The sequence below is a fragment of the Macaca fascicularis genome, chromosome 14 (genome assembly GCF_037993035.2).
Source record: "Macaca fascicularis isolate 582-1 chromosome 14, T2T-MFA8v1.1".
Taxonomy (NCBI): Eukaryota; Metazoa; Chordata; class Mammalia; order Primates; family Cercopithecidae; genus Macaca; species Macaca fascicularis.
This window is the reverse complement of record NC_088388.1, coordinates 47,185,251-47,206,155: the sequence shown is the minus strand read 5'-3', so window position 1 is coordinate 47,206,155 and position 20,905 is coordinate 47,185,251. Positions and strand designations below refer to the sequence as shown.

General features: G+C 41.1%; 1 protein-coding gene and 1 long non-coding RNA gene across 9 annotated transcripts in view; one reads left to right on the top strand and one right to left on the bottom strand.

Moving 5' to 3' along the window:
* Nucleotides 1-18,238, bottom strand: part of TSG101 (tumor susceptibility 101) — a 51,497-nt gene extending 33,259 nt beyond the window's left edge. Inside the window, exons 1-7 of one of the 8 annotated variants that reach the window (XM_065528408.1) lie at nt 18,076-18,238; nt 16,968-17,009; nt 14,184-14,326; nt 10,875-10,959; nt 7,240-7,305; nt 5,812-5,975; nt 716-839 (exon numbers count right to left, since the gene is read on the bottom strand). In XM_065528408.1, coding sequence (XP_065384480.1) covers nt 716-839; nt 5,812-5,975; nt 7,240-7,276 — 325 coding nt within the window. In that variant the 5' untranslated portion in view covers nt 7,277-7,305; nt 10,875-10,959; nt 14,184-14,326; nt 16,968-17,009; nt 18,076-18,238. The remainder of the gene's footprint in view (nt 1-715; nt 840-5,811; nt 5,976-7,239; nt 7,306-10,874; nt 10,960-14,183; nt 14,327-16,967; nt 17,010-18,075) is intronic. The other 7 variants (XM_065528407.1, XM_074014080.1, XM_005578443.4 and 4 more) reach the window with 7 other exon arrangements.
* Nucleotides 18,239-18,263: 25 nt separating this feature from the next.
* LOC123568754 (uncharacterized) lies at nt 18,264-20,680 on the top strand. The gene is made up of 3 exons (XR_006692265.3): nt 18,264-18,448; nt 19,312-19,425; nt 20,548-20,680. It is a non-coding gene; the product is annotated as an uncharacterized lncRNA (long non-coding RNA).
* The last annotated feature ends 225 nt before the right edge of the window (nt 20,681-20,905 follow it).

The window sequence follows — 20,905 nt, the reverse complement described above, 5'->3', positions numbered from 1 at the left end:
AAAAAAAGAAAAAAAAGAAGTCACAGCTCAAAACACAATGAAATCAATACAGATTTAGCAATTTCAAAATAAGTACAACCAACTCACAATTATTCAGAGTGATTTTTAAGTATCAGTAAGAATTATTCAAGAAAACAGAGATAACAGAGATAATATATTCCAATTAGGGGAGAGGCGATACTGTCTCCATGCTCCCACCACTCCACACGAGGTAAAATCATGAATTGGCTGTACGAAAGAGAAGAAAGCTAAGAGCTAGATGTCCAATTGTGTATACCCAGAATAGCTGAATGTGAATGCTTCAGTTGACTTTAATCCTTATCTACAACTCTGATTTTGTAGTTGCAAACAGAAAGGAGAGGTCAGACTACCTTTCAAGTTATATGTGCTTCCAAGCTGATCAAATAAGGCTATTCTGCAGCATGCATAATTTTAAAAATTCTAGCTCTATTCTACACTTTCTCCTCCATTTTGGAATCCAGCACAACCATTCTTAGATTTCTACCTACAAATGGAAGCCCAAATGCCAGTCTTTGGTGGGAATCTGTACATGCAGATGTGGGGCCTCAGAATACTTCCAAAAAATCCACTAGCTTGGTAAGCTAAAAAGCAAAGAGGTCATTAATTTTTTTTTTCTTTTTTTTTTTTTTTTAACAAAGGTTTCTGTTCTCTTTTGTGTATGTGAGTTTTAAAGTAAAATCTCAATTCTACTTACTATTTGGTGGCCCCGTTGCCTGGTATGGTGGATAGGATGCCGAAATAGGACGAGAGAAGACTGGAGGTTCATCTCCAAATACCACAATCATGACCTGAATAAGCCCCAACAAGTCTGACTGTGGCTAAAAAATGAAAAAAAATTCAAGTCAGCTACAGTCGCTTTTCAGTAAAAAGAAAAAGGTTGGCCATTTCTCATTGGTTTTCAACTCAGCTTGACAATTTTCTTTGTAGGAAAGAATTTCATTTAATTAATTTATTTTAATAGAGTTAGGTGGTTTTAAACATGATGTGCAGCAAGGTTCTTGCTTCAAGTATATAAAAATAGCACTAGTTAAAGCAGCATATTGCAAAATTCATAGTTTTGTTCCTCATTTGACTCCACAGAACAAAAATTTATTTTATTGCCACTGCACAATTTATTATAAGTATACTGATACAAATTTAGGGATGAATATGAGCAACAGTCACAATATTATTTAAGGTCATTAAAAGACATCAATGATATCTTGGAAATACGTGTTCTTAAAATTAATTTTTATTAAAGATATTATGAACTCTGAAATTACAGGTAGATTACAGCCAAGTGAGGTGGTTCACATCTGTAATCCCAGTGCTTTGGGAGGCCAAGGTGGGTGAACTGCTTGAGGCCAGGAGTTTGAGACCAGCTGGGCCAACATGGCAAAATCCCATCTCTACTAAAAACACAAAAATTAGACGGGGGTGGTGGTGTGCGCCTGTGCTCCCAGTTACTCAGGAAGCTGAAGCAAGAGAATCGCTTAAACCCCAGAGGCAGAGGTTCCAGTGAGCTGAGATTGCACCACTGCCCACTGCCCTCCAGCCTGGGCGACATAGCAAGACTCTGTCTCCAAAAAAAAAAAAAAACCGAAAAAAAAAAGCAAAACTTATACGTAGATTCTAGCTTAGAAATTGCTAGACTGTAGTACAAAAGGGGTGAATTGTTAAAGGTGTTAAAAGATCTTTCCTTCTAACAACAATGACAAAGAGACTGCCTATTTTTTCGTAAGAGTTATTAAGATTTTCTCTCAAATACCTATTGACCGCTGGTCAGTGGTGGTGGCTTACACCTGTAATCCCAGCACTTTGGGAGGCCAAGGCAGGAGGATCAAATAAGGCTATTTCGCAGCATGCATAATTTAAAAAATTCTAGCTCTATTCCAGCACTTTCCTCTCCATTTTGGAATCCAGCTTGAGCTCAGGAGTTTGAGACCAGCCTGGTCTCTACAAAAAAATAAAAAACTGTATGTGGTGGCATGCGCCTGTAGTCCTAACTACTCAGGAGGCTGCAGTGGGAGAATCACCTGATCCAGGAAAGTTGAGGCTGCAGTGAGCCATGATTGTGCCACTGCACTCCAGCCTGGGTTAGAGTGAGACCCTGTTTCAAAAAAACAAAAACAAAACCCAACAACAACAACAACAAAACAACAAAAGTATCTACCAACCACTAATTAAACTGTGCTAGTCAAAGTTGCTCAAAATGGCTTGATGATTCTTCTTTTACTCCTTAATCTATTTTGTGTGTATCTAATCTCACATACTTCATTCGTAAGTTCACTGAGTTCTGAAGAATTACTCAATCACCTTGATAGGCTAACCATCTTCACAGAAGCTACTTTTTACATCCCCCTTCCCCCCACACAAGGTCTTACCATGTTGCCCAGCTTAGACTTGAACTCAACAATCTTCCTGCCTCAGTTTCCCAAGTAGTTGGGATTACAGGATTAGGACTGGCACTTCCTTTAATACTCCTGACAAAAGACTTCGGGGGCAGTTTTCACCTTTTCCAAAGAACCAAACTCACCTCATTTGTCCAATTTTGACCTAACTTATGGAAGATGACAATGAATAACATTTCTTAAAGCTTTCTGTGAAAACTTGTTGATCTCTGCTGTTCCAATATTTTTCTTGTGTTGCCTGTAAATTCATATACTGAGACTCAGGGTGTTACAAGCACAGTATCTGTGCAGCACTCACAGATACTGTGGCTGATGTGTGTGAGGATGGCCCCTGAGACTACACACTTTCTCAATTTTTCGGCCCAACAAAATTCCTTAACTAAATCATAACCTCATGTAAGCCTCATGCATGTAGGTGATAATTCACATCCCAAAAACTTTCTTTTAAAGTATACATTTCAGTGGCTTTTATTATTTCACAACACTATGCAACCATTACCACCATCTAATTCCAGAATATTTTCATTATCCCAAAAAGAAACCCTGTACTCATTAGTAGTCACTTCCCATTTCCCTTTTCCCACAGCCCTTTAGCAACCACTAATCTACTTTCCGTCTCTATGGATTTGCTTTCCTGAATGTTTCATATAAATGAAATCATACAATATATGGCCTTTTGTGCTTGGCTTCTTTCACTTGGCATAATGTTTTCAGAGTTCGTTAATGTTGTAGTATGAATCAATTCTTCACACATTCTTACAGTTTTGTCAAGGTAAGTTTTAATTATCACACCATTCCTTTTACACTAAATTCTTTGAAGAAAAAAATTAATACCTATGTTAATATCTACTTCCAGGCCAATTATAAAGCAACAGGTTAAGAATTCAAACTGAGGCTAGGCATAATGGCGCACACCTGTAATCCCAGCACTTTGGGAGGCTGAGGCGAGCGGATCACCTGAAGTCAAGAGTTCGAGACCAGACTGGCCAAGGTGGTTTTAGCCCTGTCTCTACTAAAAATAGAAAAATTAGCCAGGTGTGGTGGTGGGGGCCTGTAATCCCAGCTACTCAGGAGGCTGAGGCAGTCTCTACTCTACTGAGTCCAATCTGCTACTAAACCCGTCTACTGAGTTCTTAATCTCTATTATTCTATTTTTCATTTTTAAGATTTCCACTTACTTTCTCTTTAATAAAATTTACCATTTTGTCCTCTATTTTCTTGAACACACTGATCACAACCATTTCTAAGTCTGTGTCTGATAACTAAGTTACTCGTGTGTGTGTAGCAGTGGAGTAGAAAGATGTCCTGTTTCTATTGTCTTTTTTTCCTCTTGGTTCTCTTTCTTGCTGTACTTGATAAATATAAATTGTATACTAGATATTGTGAAAAATTATAGAGGGTCTATATATTATCTTCTTCCAGCAAGGGTTCACCCTATCCTGTGGCAGGCAGATACACAGTCAGGATCAGGGACTGAGCTGACTCAAGGACAGATTTTTTTTTTTTTTGAGACGGAGTCTCACTCACTCTGCCACCCAGGCTAGAGTACAGTGGTGCGATCTCGGCTCACTGCAACCTCCGCCTCCCAGGTTCAAGTGATTCTCCTGCCTCAGTCTCCCGAGTAGCTGGGATTAAAGGCATGCACCACACCACGCCTGGCTAATTTTTGTATTTTTAGTAGAGATGGGGTTTCACCATGTTGGCCAGGCTTGTCTCAAATTTCCGGCCACAAGTGATCCTCCCACCTTGGCTTCCCAAAGTGCCGAGATTACAGGTGTGAGCCACCCCACCCAGCCTCAAGGACAGATTTTTGTAAGGCTCATTCTACCTCTAAGTTCTCCCTCCTAAGATGTGTTCCTCCAGTGGTGCCAACTAACAGCCTAGGATGTTTACTTATTCCCCTTTTTGATAAGGTACTGAACTCCAATTGCCTCCTTAACCTAAGACTGCTGAAAACTTGGCTGATTTTTCAGAGGCTTTCTGCTTAGTTTTTTTTAGCATCTCATCTTTGAAGCTCAGGAATTCAACCTATCTCTTAAGGTGGGAAATTCAGAGTATCTCATCTTTTCTTTTGCTCTGTTGTCCAGGCTGGAGTACAGTGATGCAATCATGGCTCACTGCAGCCTCGAATTCCAAGGCTCAAGTGATCCTTTCACCTCAGCCTCCTGAGTAGGTGTTGTCACAGGCACACATGACCATGCCTAGTTTTTAAAATTTTTTTAATAGAGATGGGGTTCTCACTATGTTGCCCAGGGTGGTCTCAAACTCCTGAGCTCAAGCAATTCTCCTGATTCAGCTTTCCAAAGTCCTGGGATCACAGCCATAAGCCACCATCCCCAGAGCTACTCACTTCTTTACGGCTTCCTTTTCTCCCAAATCTTAGATCTAAAAGTCCTAGTTACTTTGATAGACAGAACAGCAACTTTTGTCTTTTCAGCCCTCTGAGACTGCTAAGAGACTCTGCAGGTTTCTCTGCCTCTTAGTTAAGGTCCTTTGCCCAGATTCTCAGCCGTTCATCCTGCATCAAGAATCAGTAAGTAGGCTGGGCATGGTGGTTTATGCCTGTAATCCCAGCACTTTAGGAGGCCGAGATGGGTGGATCACTTGAGGTCAGGAGTTCGAGAACAGCCTCACCAACATGGTGAAACCCCATCTCTACTAAAATACAAAACTTAGGCATGGTGGGCAGGCGCCTGTAATCTCAGCTACTAGGGAGGCTGAAGCAGGAGAGTCGCTTGAACCTGGGAGGTGGAGGTTACAGTGAGCTGAGATTGTGCCACTGTCCTCCAGCCTGGGTGACAGAGTATGAAACTCTGTCTCCAAAAAAAAAAAAAAAAAAATCAGTAGGTACCACCCTGGGGGAAAAGTTACTGGCAGAAGTGCCTTTTCTCTACAGAATCTTGGCCATCCATGTCTTGATTGCCTAAACAGCTTTCCAAAACCTTTCAACAGGTGGTGTTTGTATTTTCTCTTGCTTTTCTAGTTACTTTTCATAGGAACATTAATCTGTTACAGTTACATTACCAGACACAGGAACAGAAGTTTCCTACTATTATTCTTGACAGAAATGCTTTGAGTAATGAGATCTGAATTCCATAACTACCCCACCAGCATACTATTTTTTAAAATGCACTTCCTACTATGTGAATCCTGCCTATTTTAAAAGGTTCAACTCAAGCAAATAAAATAGTGAATATAAGTATTCTGAAAATTACAAAGCTCTACACAAACCCATTTCTTTTAGTGAGCCTTTTCTAATTTACCCTCAACTCAGTGATTAGTCCATTATTTGAACTTATCTACCCTACTTGGAATCCTCTTTGAGTGCTAAAAAAAAGCAGATGCTAGTGAGCAAAATATATAAAACATAACTAATTCACAGAACACCATTAATACTTACGTGTTTCCATTCATGTAGATAAGGAAGATATATCTTCCCATTTGCATCAACATGCTTTCCCGTTTTAATAGTCATTGAACTAGTAGGCTTAACAAAACAGATAGGGGGATTATATGGGTATGTGTCCAGTAGCCATAGGCATATTGGAATATTATATGTATTACCTGAAAAAGAAATAGAAACTTCAATTACTCTATTTTTATCATTTTTAAATTGAAGAATGGTTAAAGGAATACAGGTTTAGTTTAGATACAATTTATGCATACATCCGCACCCCCCCATGCCTATTTCCCCCAGCAGAATTTATTTCCTGAGGGGAACAGCAAAGTCAGTAATGTTAAATTTTACTCAGTCTTCCCTAAATTTACACTCGCTTTATACAACGCTGATGCTCAATTAACTGTTTTTTCCCTCTGCTTGTTATGAATGATTGACTTATTATTTAATAGTGGCTCAAATGTCACTTAAACTGTGATCTTCCCATGTGGCCTTCTTCTCCTCTGTAATCTCATAGCACTTTTTCATTTTATAATTCTATAGCAGTTACAGAATAGTGTAAATATCTATCTGTTCCCTTTGTTTCCCCTATTAGTGGAGTTCTTCCAGAAGAGGTACATCCTTTATTCATCTTTGTATCCATAGCTCCTCTCCTTATTGCCTTATGCATAGCAGGTACTATGTGAAATCACTGGGTAAAGGACATAGGTCTTAGCTAGTTACAAGGAATAATTAACAAACAGAGCTGTCCAAAAACAAAATGGTCTCGCATGAAGCTAAATGCTTCCTCACCACTAAGTATTTCAGCAGAGGGTGAAAGACAGGCTAACAGAGATCAATTATCTACCATTAGTATTAGCGCCAACATCACAACCGTAAATAACAGCTACTTTTAACTGTCTCCTTATTACATTCAAGGCTCTATGCCAAGTCCTTCACATTCGTTAACGAATAAATGCTCATTTCCCCAAGTTAGGTACTATTATCTAAATGTCAAAGATGTCCATCTATAACATGTAACAGAACTGCTAAGATTATAGAGCAAGAACTCAAACATAACTCTGTCCTGACTTTGAAGCCTGTATCTTAAGCTTCCCACTGTCAGGAAAGTTTGAATGGTGTAGGAGGCTGAACCAAGAGGCAAGTAAGATCCCTTTCTAGTTCTAAAATTCTTTGATTCTGTGAAACATTAAACTCCTCTGGTGAACTTAGGCACTTATCTGTTCATACATCTTGGTAAGGAAGTTTTAAGAAAGTTGAAAATGTTAGGTGTTGCTGCCAAATGAACTTCAATTTGAATAGAAGTTAAAATCTATATCAGCATGAAAGCCATGAGAAAGTAGGTTTAATTTACTTATAACTCTTTGGCAACATATTTATTATGTATTCAAAATACATCTAGCTGGAAACCTAATAACATAAGACATTTACCTCTATAAGGCACAGGAATTGTTCCAGTGAGGTTCATTAGTTCCCTGGAACTGCCATCATTAAAAACTGAAAGGAAAGAACAATGATTTAATCATGAGCATTTTTTTTAGATACTCCCATAGGTTATTCTTTCAGAAAGACTGGTTAAAATTCATTTTTATCCTTGAAAGGGGCTGACCTGTCAATGTATCATCCATCCTGTCCAATAACTAACAATTCTTTGTTGATTCACTCAATGTCATTGATCAGCTCTTTTTTGTTTTTTTTCAGATGGAGTCTCGCCCTGTCGCCCAGGCTGGAGTGCAATGGTGCGATCTTGGCTCACTGAAACCTCTGCCTCCCGGGTTCAAGCGATTTTCCTGCCTCAGCCTCCTGAGTAGTTGGGATTACAGGCGCGCGCCACCACACCTGGCTAATTTTTTGTATCTTTAGTAGAGACAGTGCTTCACCATGCTGGCCAGGTTGGTCTCGAACTCCTGACCTCGTGATCCATCCGCCTTGGCCTCCCAAAGTGCTGGGATTACAGGTGTGAGTCACTTTTAAAACTATTTAAATATCACTATCGGCCAGGCGCAGTGGCTTGCGCCTGTAATCCCAGCACTTTGGAAGGCCAAGGCAGGCAGATCACCTGAGATTGGGAGTTTGAGACCAGCCTAACCAACATGGAGAAACCCCATCCCCACTAAAAATACAAAATTAGCCAGGCATGGTGGCACATGCCTGTAATCCCAGCTACTCGGGAGGCTGAGGCAGGAGAATGCTTGAACCCGGGAGGCAGAGGTTGCAGTGAGCCAAGATTGTACCACTGCATTCCAGCCTGGGCAACAAGAGCAAAACTCCACTGCAAAATAAACAAACAAACAAACAAAAAACACTATCAAACAATACCATACTAAATGTTCACCTAATGTCATTATACTTTAGAGATCTCTAGACATTTATCCAGACTGTCACTCACAGTTATTTATTATTGTTTTTTGGAGACAGGGTCTTGCTATGTTGTGCAGGCTATCCTCAAACTCTAGGCTCAAGCAATCCTCCCACCTCAGCCTTCTGAGTAGCTGGGACTATAGGCGTGCACTATCATGCCCAGCTTTTTTTCCTATTTTTTTAGAAATGGGGTCTCACTAAGTTGTCCAGGCTGGACTTGAACTCCTGGACTCAAGTGATCTCCTGGCCGCAGCCTCCTTAGCCAGTATTAAAATGAAAAAAAGAAAAGTTCATAGCCAAATGTAGACAATTTCTTTTAATCTGTATTTCTCATACCCCACATATTTTTCTATCTATAATTTATGTCTATACTTAATACAGCACATAGTTTGTATTGGACAGCTATTATTTCTAACAATGATTTGGAATTAACACTATACACATAGGGGAAAGGTTGTAATGTGCAGTACAAAAACATAGAACTATAGCCATCTACTGTGTAATGTTTGGGTCAACAATGGACTGCATATAAGACATTGGTCCCATAAAATTACTATACTATATTTTTAATGTAACTTTTCTATAGTTAGATACAAAAATACCATTGTGTTACAACTGCCTATGGTATGCAGTACAGTAACATCTGGTATAGGCTGTAGCCTAGGAGCAACAGGCATGCCATATAACCTAGGTGTGTAGTAGGATATACCATCTAGGTTTGCCTAAGTACATTCAATGATGAAATCGCCTAATAATGCATTTCTCAGACCATATCTCTATCACTACAAAATGCATGACCGTACATTGTTGACCTTTGTTCTTTTACTTACTGTTGACGAATGTAAGCTACACTGCAATGTATTCTGATTTTGTGCATTTTAAAAAAGAAAACCACCTTATATAAATGTGGGGCTGGCCGGGCGCGGTGGCTCAAGCCTGTAATCCCAGTACTTTGGGAGGCCGAGGCGGGTGGATCACGAAGTCAGGAGATCGAGACCATCCTGGCTAACATGGTGAAACCCCGTCTCTACTAAAAATACAAAAAACTAGCCGGGCGTGGTGGCGGGCGCCTGTAGTCCCAGCTACTCGGAGGCTGAGGCAGGAGAATGGCGTAAACCCGGGAGGCGGAGCTTGCAGTGAGCCGAGATCGGGCCACTGCACTCCAGCCTGGGTGACACAGCGAGACTCCGTCTCAAAAAAAAAAAAATAAAAAATAAATAAATAAATAAATAAATAAATGTGGGGCTTTGTTTATTCTAAAAGAATTTGGTAACAATGATTTACACTTCGTCCAGCCATATGAAACTACACAAGATTTGATAAGGGAGTCTTTGTCAGTTTTGATCAAAACTGTCATGTGGACAGAAATAAGGTAGGCTGAGATGAGAAGGAATTGTGACCTAGGTTTGGAAGAGGACTTTGGGTTCATGTCTTTATTGTTTCAGGAAATGCAGAACTGATTGCCCCTCTGTTCCTTCCCACCTCTCTTCACCAGTTTCCTAATGTTTTCAAAGCCTTGGAAGCAAGTGAAATTTAGAAAGTCTCAGCTACAAAATTCAGTTCCTTGCCTTCAGAGTTAAGGGTCTTACAGTGGACAAGCAGCAGCATGGGTTTTCCCTCGGCCCTGGCATATTAAGCATTTTCAAGGAGACATGGTAGAAGAGATTATGTTAGGATTTGGCAGGGACAGAAAAGACTATTTTAAAAAAAGGGAAACTCCAAGCATTGTCATGTCTTACAACTTTATTTTGTCTCAATAGAAAGTAGAGACAAACTGACATGCTTACCTACTCTATAGAATTAAAGACCACATTAAATAATATTTTCCTCAACTATAAAATGAAAGGGACAGTCCAGAGTATAGTTTTGCAAAATGTGTTCCTGAAAATATAAAGAGACACTATGGGGACAGGGAGGTTCAGCAGTTAAGTAACTTTAGGATGTATTATACAATATATTCTTGCTCATCTCAGTGATACACAACACATTAGCATATTAAAGGCTCTGAGAAATCTTCATGCAATAAAACTCAATTTTGTTTAATCCATAAGTTGCTCAAGCTTAACTATAGAATTCTGCCTCTACCCCTGTCCCCAGCACAACTAAGGGTCTAGAGACAAAACTTTGGGAAATGGACTAAACTATCTTTAACATGCCCTCCTAGGTTTAAATTTGCATAGTTCTATGTTAGTAGTTTTTTTTTTTTTTTTTTTTTGAGACAGGGTCTTGCTCTGTTGCCCAGGCTGGAGTGCAGTGGCCCGATCTCAGCTCAATGCAACCGCTGCCTCCTGGCTCAAGCAATCCTCCCACCTCAGCCTCCTGGCTAGCTGAGAATACAGGAGTGCCAGGCCAACTTTATGTATTTTTTTGTTGAGACAAGGTTTCACCATATTGCCCAAGCTGGTCTCAACCTCCTGGGCTCAGTGGTCCAACCCATCTCAGCCTCCCAAAGTGCTGGGATTACAGAAATGAGCCACCACGTCCAGCTACAGTATTTTTTTAACATAAAAAACTAAAACTAAATAAATATAAAATGTTTTTATTAGATCTTCTAATATGCTACCTTCCAACAGTTTTATTAGGTGGTGGTGCAGTCCTACAATTGAAAAATCCACAAACCTCAAAGGAAAATGGAAAAAATTACAATCATTAACAAAGAGAGTAAACTCAAAGTATAGAAATTGATTTTTATTGCATAAACTCACCATATGAATCCAAAACAGGTTTGAGATCTTTGTACAGAGTAATAACATTGACAGTTTCACGTACAGTTAGGTCTCTGTATTTGTACTGAAAAGCAAAATCGCGTAAGAATTTAGTTTAAAACCAATACATGTATTTTAGAGCGGATGAATTTTCTTAAAATCTTTTTCACTAATTGTTAGCATTAATGAAAGCCTGAAAGAACCTAAAAACCCCACAATCCTATTATCACACTAAAATAATCACTATTTCCTTAACATCAGAAAATATCTATAGTCTCAAGTCATGTTTTTTATGTTTTCAGTTTGAATCAGGATCCTAATAAAGTCCACACATTGCATTTGTTAAAATGTCTCAAGTCCCTTTTAATCTATATTCTTTAACTATACCATATAATTCACACATTTAAAAAGTATAGTTCAATGGTTTTTAATACATTCGGAGTTGTGTAACCACCACCGTAATCAACTTCAGAACATTTTCACCATCCCTAAAAAGAAATGCATACCCTTTAGCAATCACCCCCCATTCTACCCCCAGCCTTCATCCTAGACAACCACAAATCTGTCTCTATAGATTTGCTTATTCATACAATGTGATCTTTCATGACTAAATTCTTTCACTTAGCATGTTTTCAAGATTATCCTTGTAGCATTTATCTGTACTTCATTCCTTTCATTTATTTTGGAGACAGTGTCTCGCTCTGTAGCCCAGGATGAAGTAAAGTGGCACAATCACAGCTCACTGCAACCTCAAACTCCAGGCTCAGTGATCCTCCTGCCTCAGCCTCCCAAGTACACAGAACTACAGGTATGTGCCATCATGCCCAGCTAATTTATTTTTATTTTTGTAAAGACAGGGTCTTGCTATATTGCCCAGGCTGGTCTCCAACTCCTGGCCTCAAGCAATCCTCTCGCCTCAGGCTCCCCACGTGTTGGGATTTACAGGCAAGTATGGCCCACTTCTTACTGCACACTTTATTTATCTACTGTTCAGCTGAAAAATACTTAACTGATGGGCACATCTCTATTTTTGCTCCTTAGAATTTATTTGTTAAAGACATTTGTTCATTTGTCTTATAGAGGCTCTCATGGTTTGGAATGTGTTAATTGTATACCTTTAGTATAGTTTCATAGATACATGCTTCTGTGAGTTAGTTGGATCTACAGGTTATTATCCTCACGATTACAAAATTTCCAGCCGGGCATGGTGGCTCACGCTTGTAATCTTAGCACTTTGGGAGGCTGAGGCGGGCGGATCACGAGGTCAGGAGTTCGAGACCAGCCTGACCAACACAGTGAAACCCCATCTCTACTAAAAACACAAAAACTAGCTGGGCATGATGGCGCGCATCTGTAATCCCAGCTACTCAGGAAGCTGAGGCAGAAGAATTGCTTGAACCCGGGAGGCAGAGGTTGCAGCGAGCCGAGATCACGCCATTGAACTCCAGCCTGGGCGACAGAGCTAGACTCAGTCTCAAAAAAAAAAAAAAAAAAATTTTTCCTTTTATATTTTTTTCCTCTTCTTTCTCTGATAAGATCACTTCATAGAGGATAATGTTTTTCATCATGGAGCACAACATATCTGAGTATCTCTGTGATGTTAGCAACCATGCTCAATGTCTAGAGACCTGGTCTCTTCAAATCCACTCCAATTAGGCTTCTATACTCCGTACTTCACTGAAATTGTTCAGTAAGGTCACCAATAACTGCCACATGATATGTAATGACCAATACTATCTTTGTCTTACTTCATCTATCAGCAATATTTGACCAAGCTGATTCCTTCCTTTCCCCCGCTTTTTTTTTTTTGAGTTAGGGTCTCACTCTGTCGCCCAGGCTAGAGTGCAGTGGTACGATCATGGCTCACTTCAGCCTCAACCTCCTGGGCTCAAGTAATACTCCCACCACAGCCTCCCAAGTAGCTGGGACTACAGGCATGCACCATCACACCTGGATAATTTTTAAATTTTTCATAGAGATGAGATCTCACTGTGCTGCTCAGGCTGGTCTCAAATTCCTGGGCTCAAGTGATCCTCTCACCTCAGCCTTCCAAAGTGTTTGTATTACAGGTATGAACCACTGCACCTGGCTCGTTCCTTTTTTTTTTTTTTTGAGACAGGGTCTGGCTCTGTCACCCAGGCTAGAGTGCAGTGGTATGATCTCAGTTCACTGCAACCTCCACCTCCCGGGGTCAAGTGATCCTCCCACCTCAGCCTCCCAAGTAGCTGAGACTACAGGTACACACCACGATGTCTAGCTAATTTTTGTATATTTTTGATAGAGCTGGATTTCACCATGTTGCCCAGGCTAGTCTTGAACTTCTAGGCTCAAGCAATCTTTCCACCTCAGCCTCCCAAAGTGTTGGGATTAGAGGCATGAGCCATCATGGCCAGCCCCTTTTCTCTTAAAATATGTTCTTCATTTGATTTCCAGGACATCAACTGTTCTCCTGAACTCTGTGCCTTCTCAGTTTCTTTGCTGGCTTGTTCTCTTAACCTAACCAATTATTATTGAGTGCAGGCTAAGTCCTTGGTCTTCTTCTCTATCTAAACTCATTCCTTTGATCTCCCTCATGGCCGAAAATATAATTTATATGTTGAAAACCCTCAAATTAAAATTTTCCAATCTTAACCTTTTTTCTGAACTCCAGAAAACATATATACAATTACTAATTTGACATTTCTCCTTGGATATCTAATGAATGTCAAATTGAACATGACCAAAACTGAACTCCTTATCTTCCCCCCAAATTTACTTCTCCAATGTCTTCCATATGTGTACACATACATATCCTTCCAGGTGCTCAGGCCAAAAACCTTGACGTTATCCTTGATGCCCTCTCTTTTCTTCACATCCACAGCCAATCTGTCAAAATATCCTGTTAGCTTTGCCTTCAGCATACATCCGGTATCTCCACAGCTACAGTCCTGGTCTAAGCCACCAACACCTCTCACCTAGATTACTGCAACAGCCTCTTTATGGTGTCTCTGCCTCCATCGTTAACCCACTACAGTCTAGTCTCAACATAGCAGCTAGAGTAATATTGCTAACAGCTGAAACAGAGCAATGGCTTTTCATCATACTCCAAGTAAACGCCAAGGTCCTTAAGATGGCCTGCAAGGTCCTCCAAACCTCTCATACCATTGATGATCCATACCATGGATCTGTCTAGATCCATACCACCACTTCCTCCCTTGCTCACTTCAGTCCAGCCACCATACCCTCCTTTGTTGTTCCTCTATCATGCATGACAAACTTCTGTCTATGAGCCTTTGCATTTGTTTCTCCTTCTTTCTGAAATGTTCCTACCCCAGATTGTTCCAGGTTTGTTTTTCTCCTGAGATAGGATCTCGCTCTGTCACCCAAGCTGGAGTACAGTGGTATGATCACAGCTCACTGCAACCTCAAACTCCTGGGCTCAAGTGATCCTTCCATCTCAGCCTCCCAAGTAGCTGGAATTAGAGGTATACACCACGACTGGTTAATTTTTTTATATTTTTAGTAGAGAAGAGACAAGGTCATGCTATGTTGCACAGGCTGGTCTGGAACTCCTGGCCTCAATGCGATCCTCTAGCTTTGGCCTCCCAAAATGCTTGGATTTCAGGTGTGAGCCCCATGCCAACCACACAGTTTCTTTACCTCTCTCAGGTGAGCTCAAATAGATTTTTTCAGAAAGACCTCTCTTTACTATCAGATACAAAACTGTGACTCATCCCATTTCCACACCCTAGCACTCCCCATTTCCCTTTCCTGCTTTATTTTCTCTAAAGCACTTATCACTTTCCAACATACTACTTGATGTATTTATTGAGTTATTTATTGTCTTCTATAAAAATTTAAATTCCAGAAGCAGAGTTTTTTTTTGTCTGATTGTTCACTGTTGCATCCCTAGAGCCTAAAACAGTGTGAGGGACATATCAATCTTTATTTTATTATTTTTATTTATTTATTTGTTTTTGAGATGGAATCTTGCTCTGTCACCCAGGCTGGAGTGCAGTAGCGTGATCTCAGCTCACTGCAACCTCCACCTCCCAGGTTCAGGCAATTCTCCTTCCTCAGCCTCCTGAGTAGCTGGGATTACAGGCACGCACCACCATGTCTGGCTAATTTTGTATTTTTAGTAGAGACAGGGTTTCACCATGTTGGCCAGTCTGGTCTCGAACTCCTGACCTCAAGTGATCTGCCCACCTCAGCCTCCCAAAGTGCTGGGATTACAGGCATGAGCCACCGCACTTGGCCAATTTTGTTATTAATTTTTTTTTTCATTTTTTACTTTTTGAGATAGGTTCTCATTCTGTCATAGCTCACTGTAACCTTGAATTCCTGGGCTTAAGTAATCCTCCTGCTTCTGCTTCCCAAGTAGCTAGGACTACAGGTGCATGCCACCAAGTCTGGCTGATTTTTAAATTTTTTGTAGAGACAGGGTCTAGCTATGTTGCCCAGGCTGATCTTGAACTCCTGGCCCCAAGTGATCCTCCCATCTCTACCTCCCAAAGTACTGGGATTACAGGCATGAACCATCACACCAGGCCCACAGTTTTCTTCTACTCATTTAGCAGTGACTGCGCCTCTAGAAATGCTGTAAATAAACTATGTAAAAATGTAAGTGGTTGTATGCATGAAACATCTAAAGTGGAAAGTTGTTTCTTTAAAGCAAGAAGGACTAATCTGGTATAAATATACCTCTGTTAATTGCAAAAATGATAACAGAGAAGGGTGTTAAAAGTTATGTTGAAATTGGGAGCTAAGATAATGCTCAAGGGGAAAAAAGATCTTTTATAATATACATACAAAACATAAGGCAGGTGGCCAGAGTACCATGATGGGTGTGGAGAGCCTACAATCAGATAAAGAGAAAACAATAATGACCTTCACCCTAGCCATGAGTGCAGGGTCCTGGCTAACAATTCTTACATCAGACCACACCAGCTGAAAGAAAAACATTTCAAGCCCTTCTTTAGGAGGAAGGAGCCCCACAACTGCTTCTATTACTCTACTTGCTATTCTTACCTGTCTAAAATTCATAGGTTAGACAGAACAGATGCTGATGCTCAGAATCGTCATAATCACATACAGGAGTCTCAATTTTCCAGATACTGAGCCAAGGACCAAAAGACAGGTAGAATGCCCTCTCCTACCTCTTCCCTACCTGTTTTTGTTTCTAGAGTAATCACAGGTTGGCTGCAGGGGGAGGCAGGCAGAGGTATAAAATATCTTCTGAACATGCCTTGCCTTTGTCTTTGATGGCAGGTTTCTCTAGAGGACGCTTAGGAAACTTAATTAGGGTATAAAAAATAAGCTAATATTTGAATATTCTTGCTCTTTATATGAATATACACATACATTACGGAATAAATTTTTTTTTTTTTTTTTGAGACGGAGTCTTGCTCAGCCACCCAGGCTGGAGTGCAGTGGCTCCATCTCGGCTCACTGCAACCACCGTCTCCCGGGTTCAAGCGATTCTCCCGTCTCAGCCTCCCAAGCAGCTGGGATTACAGGCACCCGCCATCATGCCCGGCTAATTTTTGTATTTTAGAAGAGACGGGGTTTCACCATGTTGATCAGGCCGGTCTTGAACTCCTGACCTCAGGTGATCCACCTGCCTTGGCCTCCCAAAGTGCTAGGATTACAGGTGTGAGCCACTGCGCCCGGCCCAAGAAATAAATCTTAATGACTACGCTATCAATTTAAAGATCAAAAATGTCATGGAGGCCAGGCGTGGTGGCTCATGCCTGTTATCCCAGCACTTTGGGAAGCCAAAGCAGAGGGAATACTGAGGTCTGGAGTTGAAGATCAGCCTGGCCAACATGGTGAAACCCCGACTTTACTAAAAATACAACAATCAGCTGTGTGAAGTGGTGGGCGCCTGTAATTCCAGCTACTTGGGAGGCGAAGGCAGGAGAATTGCTTGAATCTGGAAGGCGGAGATTGCAGTGAGCCAAGATCGCGGCACTGCACTCCAGCCTGGGTGACAGAGCAAGACACTAAAAAAAAAAAAGTAACGGAACAGATACTCTTCAGCTACATACTATGTAAAACAATATACCGTTTTTTCAGAAAGTGATGTATAAAAGTTACAACATGGATCTTTACCTGGGTCACAATCTTCTATGGCTTCCCACACGTCCTCTGTAACTAAGGATAACTAGTTTGTCAAAACAAAACCAATAAGCCTAAAATACATGATTACACAACTAAGGTATGCTTTATTTTGAAAACTGTCACTTTCTCTTTAGAGGTTACTTGGTCTTCAATCAAGGACTATGGGGGCGATTTAACTGGAAAAAGTCCGTTTTTAAAAATGTTTTATACATAATAGTGTGTTTTATTAAAAACTGAAACCGCTTAAACCGCTGATTGCTACCATTCTTGCTTTGACAAAACTATCCGAAGCTAACACGTTGAACTGGTCAAGACTCAACTCTCAATCATTTTACATAGTTTTGGAAAATTACAACAAAACATAACAAAAGCCATTCCACTCTGGTGTGAGGTGCCACGTTTGAAGTAATTATATAAATAAATCATGGCTTTAAAATACAAAATGCTTAACTGCTTTTTTAAAAATTGAAAAAAAAAAATAGCCTTGAGCCGTGAAGATCATAGATTAAGCTCAAAGCAAATAAATACGCATTATAAGCAGCATACACTTAAGAGTAGTTACTCTTAGCAAATCCCTGAAACGGTAATGGTATTTCAGTAAGGGACTGGTATTTTGGCTTCTCTGGACTTTTCCGGAGAATACAAAACTGAAAAGGCCACAATCTCTGCAGGTCGGCAAAAGAAAGGCTAAGACTGGAGGATCCCTGGATTGGGACAGCAATAGAGGATTGCCTCAGATCTAGAACTAAATGAGATTCCGTCTTTGTGTTTACAGAAACTAAGACGAAAAACCACACTGCCCCATAGACAGCTCCAAACTCTGTGGAAGAGAGAAGGGCGGGTGGGCGGCAGGTGTCCGGCAGTTTCCGCTCCACGTCTCTGTCGACTGTCGCCGCCCCCCACCCTCCCAGCTCCCGTACGGGGATTCCCGCACCAGGCGACAGGCGCCTCGGGGCGGGGGTCTGAGAAGGTGGCTAAGAGCTGTACTGGGGATTCCGGCCCGTCTGGGAAGCTTGTTTGGCTGGGCCGGGACGGACTCGGCAGGGCGCGGAAGGGAGCGGTGGGCGCGCGCTGGAGGGCGAGCGCGTCGCAGCCTCACCTTGGACACCATTTTCTTGAGCTGGCTCTCCGACACCGCCATGACGGCCCACTCGCGACTCCCTTTCCCGCAGGCAGAAAGTCAGCCGCTGCTGGGCTGCCCCAGGCCGTCCCACACAATCGCACACCCCCGACCCGGCCTCAAACAACAGGAAGTCGGAACCAAAGCACCACTTCCGTTTCCACTACGTCACTTCCGGGCCGCCATCCTGCGGGCAAGGGTGGACGCCGTGTGGGATTGAAAGAGACTTGACGGGGTGGGTTCCAACCAACCCTACCCTCGAGTGCCGGATTCAGCAGGACGAATCAGGTCCCAAAGATGTGGGCAAGACTGTTCCGAGGGTCGAAACTCCGGTTCAGGATAAGATTGGCAGGTATTTCACAGAGTCGACTTTAGGAAGCTAGTGCCTGAAAGGGAAGAAGTACCAAGGGCTTGCCAATGCGCCTTAATGACTGATTCATCAAGTGGGAGGGCACTGCACTGGCAGTCAGAGTGTTGTGTCACTGACTTGCCCTTGTGATAATGGTAGGCTAGTGCATTTCTAGCTCAGGCATACGTTTCTCCCGACTGTAAAGTGATACACTTGCATTAGATGATGCCCAGTGTTCCTCTAATTAATTTTTTTTTTAAGCTTTAAAGACCTTCATACTACGTTGGCAAGGGTAAAATGTAGAGCCTTTGTTTCACGAGAAGCCAGATAGTAATTTCTTCTCCAGGAAACCATTCCTAAAGTCAGCTTTCTCCTGTACCCAGACATAAATGATAATACAGGCCGTATTTTACCTGGTGCTGTATTTTTGTACCTGTCACTGTCAAAATCCAAGCCCTTGAAGGCAGGCTTACTTCAGATCTTCATTGCCTTGCACAATGCAAGGGTAGGTACTTCCATCTTAATTGAATTTTTACTTCCCATAAAAATTCTTCATGGTGACTTACATTAGTCATCATTACACATCACCGTCAGTTTTGTAACCACAGTGTCATTCAAGGTATTGTACAATTTTGAGTTTGATGATGAGATGTGTGACAGTTTCAGTTATTTTAGTACAGCCCTAATGAGAACAAGGCTGTGGTATTGATTCCCTTCAAAGTTGGCATCTAAATGAAGGTCACATTCACAAGGAGGGCGTAACTGAAAGCATGTAGAAGCATCATTATAAACTGTTGTTAACACACACAAATAAAGACTATTCCAATAAGTATTGTTTTTCTTTTCTTTTCTTTTTTTTGAGACAGTCTCACTCCATCGCCCAGGCTGGAGTGCAGTAGCACCATCTCGGCTCACTGCAACCTCCGCCTGTTTTCCAGCTCCTTAGTTAAGCATACAGCTCCAGTCAAACCAAACTAGAGGTCAGTCTGTCCTTCCATTTTACTTGCTGTTTTATGTTTTTTAAAAGCAATGGGGTTTTCAAACTGTTCTTAAAGCCATGGCTTAACCAGGAGTCCCTTTAATTAGAGCAACTGTACCTTTATGAATTGGAGGAATGCCAGGTAATGTTATTTATATATTTTATAAATAAATATAAATTTATATTAAAATAAATTTTGTGTGTGTGTGTGTGTGTGTGTGTGTATATATATATATATATATATATTTTTTTTTTTTTTTTTTTTTTGAGACGGAGTTTTGCTCTTTCTGTCCAAGCTGGAGTGCAATAGTGTGATCTCGGCTCACTGCAACCTCTGCCTCCCAGGTTCAAATGATTCTCCTGCCTCAGCGTCCTGAGTAGCTGGGATTACAGGTGCCCACCACCACACCCAGCTAATTTTTTATATTTTTAGTAGAGACAGGATTTCACTATGTTGGCCAGGCTTGTCTTGAACTCTGGACCTAAGGTGATCCACCCACCTCAGCTTGCCAAAATGTTGGGATTACAGGCGTGAGCCATTGCGCCTAGCCTATTTATATATTTTTTGAGACACGGCCTTGTTCTGTTGCCCAGGTTGTAGTGCAGTGGTGTGAACATGGCCCACTGCAGCCTCGACCTCCCTGGCTCAAGTGATCCTCCTGCCTCAACCTCCCTTGTATATGGGACCACATGCGTGTGCCACCATGCCCAGCTAATTTTCTAATTTTTTGTAAAAATGAGGTCTCACTTTGTTGCCCAGGTTGACCTCAGAACTCCTGGGCTCAGGTGATCCTCCCACCTTAGCCTCCCAAAGTGCTAGGATTACAGGTGTGAGCCACTGTGCCCAGCAATACATTGTTTAAAAAGCTTTCTTGCTGCATGTTTACTATCAGTCTTTTGCAATCTTTCAGGGTCAACGCTACCTCAATATACAGTGTTAACTTCTTCTTATCTATTTCATTGGAACCATGAAGGATTGAATGTGTGTGGGGAAAAAGTCTTTGTGGTTTTAGAAATATGCAAGATCGGTTAATTTTTTGATGTGAAAGTAACAGTAGTTGAAATGCTTTTGAAAGTTGCTTGCCATTTCAACACTAAATATGAGTTTTTTCCCACTCATTAGGCATTTTGATTTCTGTCCTCACATATATTAGTGGAGAATTTTAAATCCCCCGATTATCACAGATGAAAACACAAGCTGATGGTGCACCTGCAGTCCCAGCTACTCCATTGGCTGAGGCAGGAGGATTACTTGAGCCGAAGAGTTTGAGTCCAGCCTGAGCAATATAGTGAGAACCTGGCTCAAAAACAAAAAGATTTTAAAAGTTTTCTTGCTAAAAATAATTTTTAAAAGTTTGAAAACAATTGATAAAATCTAGTCTCTTCATTTTACACAAAATAACTAAATATCCTGGGTGCTGTGTGAATTGTATGAAAAAATCTCCTTAATCTGAATGTTTCCTTTCACTTAATAAATGAAG